This window comes from Phyllobates terribilis, unplaced genomic scaffold (assembly GCF_046119375.1).
Source record: "Phyllobates terribilis strain yellow unplaced genomic scaffold, ASM4611937v1 Scaffold_3__8_contigs__length_932513732, whole genome shotgun sequence".
Lineage (NCBI taxonomy): Eukaryota > Metazoa > Chordata > Amphibia > Anura > Dendrobatidae > Phyllobates > Phyllobates terribilis.
In genome coordinates, this window is record NW_027362763.1 from 47,113,011 (window position 1) to 47,122,791 (window position 9,781).

At 38.4% G+C, this 9,781-nt stretch overlaps 1 protein-coding gene across 1 annotated transcript; it reads left to right on the forward strand.

Annotated features, from left to right (window-relative positions):
• The first annotated feature begins 1,370 nt into the window (after positions 1–1,370).
• POMC (proopiomelanocortin) lies at positions 1,371–9,386 on the forward strand. Its single transcript, XM_073672922.1, has 3 exons — positions 1,371–1,526; positions 6,989–7,132; positions 8,381–9,386. Exons 2-3 carry the CDS (start codon positions 7,004–7,006, stop codon positions 9,035–9,037), a joined length of 786 nt encoding a protein of 261 aa, XP_073529023.1. The 5' UTR covers positions 1,371–1,526; positions 6,989–7,003; the 3' UTR covers positions 9,038–9,386.
• The last annotated feature ends 395 nt before the right edge of the window (positions 9,387–9,781 follow it).

Consider the following 9,781-nt stretch of genomic DNA (forward strand, 5'->3'; position numbering starts at 1 on the left):
CTGAAGCGGGTGGATGCAGTATCAGATCCCTGGTGGTCAGTGGTGCAGTCAACACCCTGAAGCTGGTGGATGAAGTATCAGATCCCTGGTGGTCAGTGGTGCAGTCAACACCCTGAAGCGGGTGGATGCAGTATCAGATCCCTGGTGGTCAGTGGTGCAGTCAACACCCTGAAGCTGGTGGATGCAGTATCAGATCCCTGGTGGTCAGAGGTGCAGCCAAGTTCCTGACCACGTAAACAATGGTCACTGGATCCTGGATGGTCTTTTGTACAGTCAGTACTGAACTTGGTGGTAAGTTGACCATTCGGCAGCGGTCGGCTTCAGTGAAGTCGTGCGCTCGTGGCTCCGGGTGCTTCTTTAATCAAACACCCAGGACATGTCTATGGCACAAATTAGGTCTAAGCTTAACAGCTCACAGGTCTGCCCCAAAGTCTGTGCTGTACCACATCCACCCGTAAAACAAACTCATCTAGGGTTTAGGGTTTAGTACTTAAGCCCAATTCTGTTCTCACTTTCCAAATAAGAACATTCACAGAATTTACTGCTGAAATGTTGCGTGTCACATTATCGCTTTAGAGGCACAGCGTATGGTGTAAACTGCTGAATACATGTGTATGATATCAGCCTGGCATTCCATTTCTCTGATACATTGTTCAAAATCCTCTGCATGGCCATTGACTTAAGTAGTGAAATTCTTATTGCTCGCAGTAGCTACTGTATGTAATTTACTACATATTGTCTCTAAAATTTCTCCCAAACTTCAATACATTGTTATTACCTGTAGCCACCACTAGGGGGGAGTTTAGGAGCTTGCTGCATACTGTTAACACATTGAATTCAATGATAACACTGTATGCAGTAAACTCCCTCTAGTGGTGGCTGCAGGTACTCATTAATTTATCATGTCTCTACGGGGAGGGAGGGGGGGCAATTGGGGCTCTGTATCTGAAAACATAGAGTTTAGACCCCCAATAATAGTATTTAATTAATAATCAGCACAGAATAATGTTAACTATTCTTTTAATTTTGGTGAAATTAAAAATTTTTAATCAGAAAACCCATTGAATTAACACCTATCCTGGGATTATAAAATCCATAGCTGGGATTAAAGATTGGTTCAACCTGATTGGAAAACAGACCGTTGTGGTGCTCACATGTCATCTGCCATTTGCCATCTAATTCCCACTCAAAAGACGTTAATACCTGTAATTCTGCGCTAACCTGAGTTACGGACATTCAATCAAGTGCGGCAGGAAAAAATGTGCCGTGTAACATAGGAGAGGCTAATCCCCGCAATGTGGGGAGGTATCACATGCATAGAGGCTGCTAATTCTTTGTTGCGTCTATTCTATGCAACTTTATACCTTGTCTGATTCCCTCCAGGACTGCGAGGAAACGTCATTTGTTAATGAATTCACCTCCCTATTCTATAGTCAGAGGTATAAAAAGAGCAGGTCTGGTGGCAGCTCAGCCACAACGAGCACCAAGTACCCAGAGGTCGTACAAAGACGCGGACACAGCGACAGGTAAGAAGCCAAGCATCTGCCGAGAGATGTCTGATCCCAGGGCTCCCTGCCTGCACCCAGGGCTTCACATTATCTTACTTTTACAATTACACCTCCTTTTTTTTTCCACCAAAGTAGAAAAAAAAAAAAATCTTATTAATTCTTATAAATCCTTATCTATTATTAGATTCATTTATTTGTTATTATTTTGTATTGTGTTTTTCGTCTTGACCAATTTTTTTTGTGCGTCAAAAAATAACTTTTACATTTTCTTTGACTTAGTTACATTTGTTTCACAAATCTGTTACTTAAGGTTACGAAAGAAACTGTCACTATTTTATTTTTTTTTTTCTTTTTTGAATTACAGAGTTTTATAACAAGTATTGAATTTTTTTTCCTAATGTTTGTTATATTATATACATATTAGCAGGTTACAATCTTTGTCGATACATAGTTTAATATTTCCCATCTTTGTCGATACATAGTTTAATATTTCCCATCTTTGTCGATACATAGTTTAATATTTCCCATCTTTGTCGATACATAGTTTAATATTTCCCATCTTTGTCGATACATAGTTTAATATTTCCCATCTTTGTAGATACATAGTTTTATAGTTAGTAATGTGAAAAGAAAAGAAAAAAAAAAAAGAAGTGTGTCCATCATCAGGTTCGGCCAGGAAATGGGAGAGGAAGAGGAAGAAGGGAAGTGATAGGAGTAAACTTTACAACTTTATTATGTTTTTTTACTTTTTTTGTTTATAAATGTTTTGTTCAAAAATTCCACCTGCAAAACTTTATTTTATTTCTAAGATTTATTGAAGCTTAAAGCTGTACATGGAAGAGTAGAAAAAAATGAGTTCCATTATTATTTGATTATTTTGCATTCTATTATTTTATTACGAGTGATAAATTTATTTTTTATACAGTATTATATTATTTTTTTTCCATAATGCATTAAAGGAGTAAAGATTAATTATCACCTATCAACTTATAGATCGGAGGGGGTCCTACTTCTGGGTCCCGCACCAATCAGCAGAACAGAGCACTTATATCCTTATATTAATTATCACCTATCAACTTATAGATCGGAGGGGGTCCTACTTCTGGGTCCCGCACCAATCGGCCGAACAGGGCACTTATATCCTTATATTAATTATCACCTATCAACTTATAGATCGGAGGGGGTCCTACTGCTGAGTCACGCACCGATCGGCAGAACAGGGCACTTATATCCTTGCTACAATGTAGCGGCTGTGCGCATGCTCGACTGCTGCTCCATTCTACTGGGCTTTCGGAAAAAGATGAGTGCAGCACTCGTCCTCCCTGTAGATAATGAATGGAGCAGCGGTCGAGCATGCGCACAGCCGCTACATTGTATCAAGGATATAAGTGCCCTGTTCTGCTAATCGGTGAGGGTCCCAGCAGTCGGACCCCCTTCGATCTATAAGTTAATAGGTCATAATTAATATAAGGATATAGGTGACTTGTTCTGCCAATCGGTGAGGGTCCCAGCAGTCGGACCACCTCTGATCTAAAAGTTGATAGGTGATAATTAATATAAGGATATAGGTGACCTGTTCTGCAAATGAGTGAGGGTCCCAGCAGTCGGACCACCTCCGATCTAAAAGTTAATAGGTGATAATTAATATAAGGATGTAAGTGACCTGTTCTGCCGATCGGTGCGGGACCCAATGATCAGACCCCCTCTGATCTACAAGATTTCATCTATCCTGCGGATATCTGATAATTAATTATAACAGGACAACCCCTTTACACAACAGATATAAGTTTTAAATGTCTATAAAAGAAAAAAAAAGTCTTAAAAAATATACTGGAAAGAATTTTAAGGTTATTTTTCAGATTTTTAATGCTTCCTATTCTCACCTCATAAATTAAAAATTGTTTTTACTTTTTTTTCCTCTATACTGAATATAGAACAAATGTGACATTTAGCATTTTGGAAAAGTATGTCACATAGATGCAAAGAGAAATAAAGAAAAAATAAATCTAAATAAAAGGTAATAATAGAAACGAATAAAGTAGTAGTAATAATAAAACATTCCACAGAAGAGCTTCCTACTAAAAAAGATTAAAAAAAATACTACTACTAATAATAATAATAATAAAAAAAATATATATATATATGAATATATATATATATATATACAAGTTTATATACAAATAAATATATATATATATTATATACAAATATATATTTTTTTATATCTTTATTTTTGATTTATTTATATATGCATACAAATTTATATACAAATATATATTTTTTATTTTCTTACAAAATATTTATATATGTGTATATATATATATTTTACATATACACATATATATATTTTATATATATACATATTTTACATATATACTGTACATATATAAATATTTATATTTATACATGTGTATATACTTTACATTTAACAATGAATAAAAATAATCAATTAATAAAATAACCAATAAGAGACTAAAATACTACAAATTCTAATAATAATAATTTGTAATTGCAATATTTATTAACAAATATTTTTGTAAATAAATCATTGAATTTTAATTAATAGCATCATTGTCATAATAACCATTTTTATTATTTTATTTTATTGTTTAAAAAAAAAAAATCTAAAAATTCTTTCCTCCCTATTGAATGTTTAACATTTCTATTAACGTAAAAAAAAAATATATATATAAAAAAAATGTCAATAACCTTGAAGCGGGTGACAGCCAATAATGAAGAGTGTGGGAGGAAATAAACACTAATGGTCCATTAAGTATAAGCCCATCTCCCGCTCTGCGCATTATTCCATACAATTCATAAACGAAGGATGGAAAGAATTAGAGACATGAAATAAGAATCTTGCCGGGAGATATCGATACAATAGTGGGATCAGAAGGTCCTCGCTCTTCAGCCATATATACACCTGTCAATGCCATCTGGGTCGGCGCAGCCTTTTTACCACTTTTATTCAGTTGTGAGCTTGTTATAAAACTTTTTGAAAGTGCGTAAAATGTTTCCTGTGAAGCTCGATGGCAAAATGTTTTGCCACAATTTTTCTATCTCCTTTGATTTTTTAATTGTAATCCTTTGACTTCTAATTAATGCCATAAAAGAGGTCTCATAACAAAATTAGAATGGCAGACCACTACTTAAACAATATCCAGTACTTAATCAATCTCTGGCCGTTCTCGGCACATCCTAAGAATAAGCCATCAATATCTATTGAATTTTCAAATATGCCAAATTTGGTGAATTTTATTTTAAAAAATCGATTTGCAGGGAATACTTTTTCTGTGAATCGGAGGCAGTCCAATCTTACTGAAAACATGTGTGTAATAGTCTGAAGTCCCCTAGGACTATATTGAATAGTTTCCAAGCAAATGGTAACACAAACACAGCCTCAATCTAAGCGGCCCCCAAATATGTGGATGTGGCTAAACAGATTGTCGGTGTTTTTCACTGCTGTGCTGTCGCACACTATCTGTATTGTTTATTCAGTGTTTTATGGCTTTTTCTATTGCTGAGTTGTGACGTCACTTTCTCTATCCAGATTCACCTCAAACTGGCTGCTGCATTCCCTGCCTCGACTTTTATAAGGCTAGGATTGTCTGTGCAATACTATGGGATAAGATAGCTGCAAGGCATTATAGGGAAGCTCAACCGGCCACGCCTGGGGTCACGTAATCCTTCTCTGATTGTTGCAATGGGTAAAATAACAGCAGGCATTTTTGGTGGCTCGAATTGCAAATTGTAAAGTCCAGTGAATTTCCAAAAATTCAACACAAATTCGATTCGCATCTAATTGATTCTTTCATCTCTACTGAGTAGAGGACAACCCGGTAATTAGCAGTCTGACAAATCAGGTGAAAGTTGGTGGAACCAGTAGAACCAAGAATCCATCTAGCGCAAAGTCTCCCTCAGGGGGCAGGTGCCAGGAAATACTTTGCCCAATACTTTGATCCCACAGGAATGAGGCAACACCAAAAAAAGTCTGACAGCTGCTTGTTTCCTCTTACTGGGGGAGTCAGAAATAATAGCCGTCAGCAGAATGAAGTTTCGGCCAACAGATGTCTAAAGTGTATGGGCAACTTTACGGTATGAGAGCTTTATCATCCAGGACAGAAGGATGTTTGTCCCTCCATCCAGGACCATGAGATGAGCCCTGACCACTAAATGCCCAACCATTAAATACTAAAAGTGATGGGACCCACTAATGTCGGACCCCCTCTCTCCACGGCCCCCATGGCAGCTGCACGATCTCTATCTCCATTCCATACGTCCTTACTTATGATTTGCTGCATATAAGACGTCAATATCTAATCCTTCCCGTACATAGTTACATAGGCGGAAAAAAGACTTACGTCCAACAAGTTCAACCTTCTCCATGGCCTTATGTTTTCTACCTAGATACTTTGAATCCATTCTCTAATGTTGTTCTCTTTATATATGATATCACGTTGTGCCACAGCGGTGAAGGTTACTACAGGTTGATGATGAGACTCGTAACGCAGAAGTGGGCGTTCCTTTGCTCAGGACCCTCATTTATTAGCCAGAATAAAGACCTAAGATGTTTGTGCATTGCCCAGAAAGCCCATTGATTGCACCAGGAACAACGTAATCCTTCGTTTAAAGTGGAGCTCCACATTTAAAAGGGCAACAGTTTATGCACCATTGAGATCTAGGCTACTATTGACGTTAGTCTTCTCGGAGTTCCTTCCTTTGAGTTTCCCACCCTGCGGTGATAACATAGTCACCATTACACTGTTAGTTTCTTGGCTGTATTCCCAATGTATGATTTTGGTGCAGGGTTGCTTGCAATGTAGCACCGAACTGTCCGGCTGACTCCACTCTATCATATGGTCATAACCTGGGTAATTGTTGGACAGGAGGCTTGTAGAGGTGCACCCAAAAGCCGGGAGTGTTATAGCTGTGGAGACCTTACAAAAATTTTCAAAAAAACATAGAAAATTTGTAAGAAATTTAGCATTTGCATGTAGGATTGTGGATGCTCGACCCTACTTGTATTAGTGGGAAAAATAAGTTTAACTCAGGAGGTTAGCACCTTCCAATCTCAAGGTGGAAGGAAAGAACTATAAATAAGAGCGGATCATGAGCCGAAGTCGATGTGATCTGAGTTGATCTGAAGACCCGTCCTTTTCTTACTCTCCAATGTGTTATGTATGTGCCATCAAAACCATGATCCTTCTAGAAAATCAACCACGACACGGGAATTGCGCCCACAATCTTCCTTATGCCCTCAATCCTACGCTAAAACCTCATCGTCTGTAAGACTCAATTTGCAATTTGACACCAAACTTCCAGCCCGTCATGATGGAGCTTTCTCCTCGTTACCAATTTGTTATTGGTTTGGTCCATAAAAAAAAGAAAATCAGAAGTTTTTGTCTCTTTTTCTGCAGTTGTCTTAAGACGTTGATACATTTCTATAACATATTTCTGTGTCTTATCCTGTCTCGTTTCAGCCGTCCTACCTGACGATGTTGCGGCCAGGGTGGAGCTGTATCCTGACAATATTTGGGGTCTTTATATTTCATGTTGGCGAAGTCCACAGTCAGTGCTGGGGGAGCAATAAATGTACAGACCTGAGCACCGAGGATGGGATACTGGTAAGACCCATCCAAAGAGTCAATGTAACATACCACCATATATCCAATTATCTATACAGTGCCCCCTCTATGTGTCCCCTACTTCAGAGAGAAGCCATAATATGGCCAAATGAGACTACTCCCTTAGAAATATATGGCATGGGGGCCAAATTTGATCATTTTTCCTACTCTGTCCTATTTTCGGGAAGTACTAGGTCAAAAACATTTACGAGTCCTTACCATGGAGACCATTTAGTCTCTCGATTCCAGTAGATATTAGCTATATATCTTACCTTTACCCACATATAGGGCTTTCAGATATTTTTTTCCAATAGTAATAAGATTCTCAGTTTGGGTCATAATATTGAGAAAGGCCAAAAGTCTTATTGGCCAGTTTTTGGATACTTCTCCAGTTAGTAAGTGCCCAGTTACTTGTTCTCTTGGACCATGGGTCCCGATATGAACTGTAGTTTGTTGCTAGGTGTCAGAGGATGACCCATAAACTGGGATCTTTCCTTCTGCCCAAAAAATGCTCCTGATTTGCTCAAAAAGTTTACATTAACAGCCAATAATGGTTTAGTTTGCAGAGACGACAACATTTTTTTTCTTTATATGTCTACAAAACGATCTCAGACCAAGAAAAATCATCTCAGACCAAGAATTCAGATGTAGAAATCGGCCTGATTGGGGTCAAAAGTATTTTGTGTAAACTTGGCAAAATTTGAGAGCCAAAACAGAGTCAATGTGGGATTTTTTAATTCTTCCAAAATGATTTTGAGCGATTTCATTAGAGCCAGGGCTCAGTATTCGTGTTTTTGGATTCAAGCAGTGGCGTAACTTTGACTTCATGGACCCCAATGCAAAGTCTCCAACAGGTCCCCCAACTATCACTGGTCTATAATATTAAAAGTCTTTTCATATGAGCCATAGGGACTTTTTGGGGCCTGGGTGCGATTGCAATTCCTTCACCTACAATAGTTAAGCCCCAGGACAATACAGAACTTGTCCACCAAGATTCGAGAACTGTAGAGAGTTGGACCACTATGCAAGTCTATTTTTGGTGTACCATATGTTGGTGTCTTCTTATGTGGCAGGAAGGGGTTTGGAAACTATCAGGTACTACTCCTACTTATAGTTTCACTTTCGGAGAAATGTCTTGCTGATGATTAACTTGCATTAGTTTTACGACTGTGATGCCAACTTTTTGCGCACCGAAATTGATCCCATCACTTTTCCTATTCCGATGGTAATGTTTTTTGTTATCCACAGGAATGTATTAAAGCCTGCAAGATGGACTTGTCTGCAGAGTCACCAGTGTTTCCCGGGAACGGGCACATGCAACCACTGTCTGAGAACATCAGAAAGTACGTCATGAGCCACTTCCGCTGGAATAAGTTTGGTAGAAAGAACAGCACTGGCAGCGACAGCAATAATAATGCAGGTTACAAACGGGAAGATATAGCCAATTACCCCATATTTAACTTGTACCCAACTGATGACAAACAAAACACACAGGATGGAAATTTGGAAGAGGAAGCTTTGGACAGGCAAGACACTAAGAGGTCATACTCTATGGAACACTTCCGATGGGGCAAACCAGTCGGCAAGAAGAGGAGACCTATCAAGGTTTTCCCAAGCGATGCCGAGGAAGAGTCATCAGAAGTTTACCCAACAGACTACAGAAGAGAGTTATCAGTAGAGTTTGACTATCCCGATACCAACTCTGATGAAGACATGGACGACAGCGAGCTGATGGAAAACCCAATTAAAAAAGATCGGAAGTATAAAATGCATCATTTTCGATGGGAGGGTCCACCGAAAGACAAAAGATATGGAGGATTCATGACCCCTGAGCGCAGTCAGACTCCACTAATGACTCTTTTCAAAAATGCCATTATCAAAAATGCCCACAAAAAGGGTCAATAGGATAGAAGAATTTCCACATAAAGCATCCAACAGGTGAAACCGGCACGTTAGTTTTAGGGGCCGGAATCTACCCTGTGATCAACTACTATGATTCTACTTTGTAGTTAGCTGCATATCCCATCCCTTAATTTATGTTCTGTTACATTTGGTTTCTGAATGTTCTGTACAAAGTTAGCAAAGTCTGGAAGAAAAGATCGGCGGCAGCAGCAGCAGCATTGTACATAAGGAAAAGGTACATGTTTCTATCCGTGAATCTCTAGTTTTCCGTTTGCTAAATGATTTTCTTATCTGACCAAAATGTACAATAATGTAAATGAATGGAAGAATAAACGTTTACAATCTTACTGGCTACCAGTCTATTCCTTCTGTTCTTCATCACAACCCCATCTTCATCCCCTGACCCCAAATATAACTCAATGTAGTAATATATTATATCCTCCATTTCCAAATCTGTCCTGAAAAAAAGGTGTCTATGTCTCCCGCTTGGAGGAGGCTATTTTCTCTCCTTCTATTGTTCCAGTGCTAAAACACATGAAACAATATTTCTGGGCAAAGAATGGGGGACTTTTCTATAGTCAGGAGGGCAATTTTCCACAATTACACACCAGACCAGCTGTACCTTGCAATCTCCAAAATTCCAACCCTTCAAGAAATAAAAAGCCAAATACAAGTCGTCTATGTATCTTCCTGGAGGAGTCCAGGTTTTCCCCACCTCTTTCTTCCCTCCTTCCAGTGCTAAAGCAC

Coding starts and splice junctions, on each gene's coding strand:
- POMC (XM_073672922.1), top strand. CDS start 7,004: ATGTTGCGGCCAGGGTGGAGCTGTATCCTGACAATATTTGGGGTCTTT. Junction 7,133..8,380: donor GCACCGAGGATGGGATACTG/GTAAGACCCATC, acceptor TGTTATCCACAG/GAATGTATTAAAGCCTGCAA.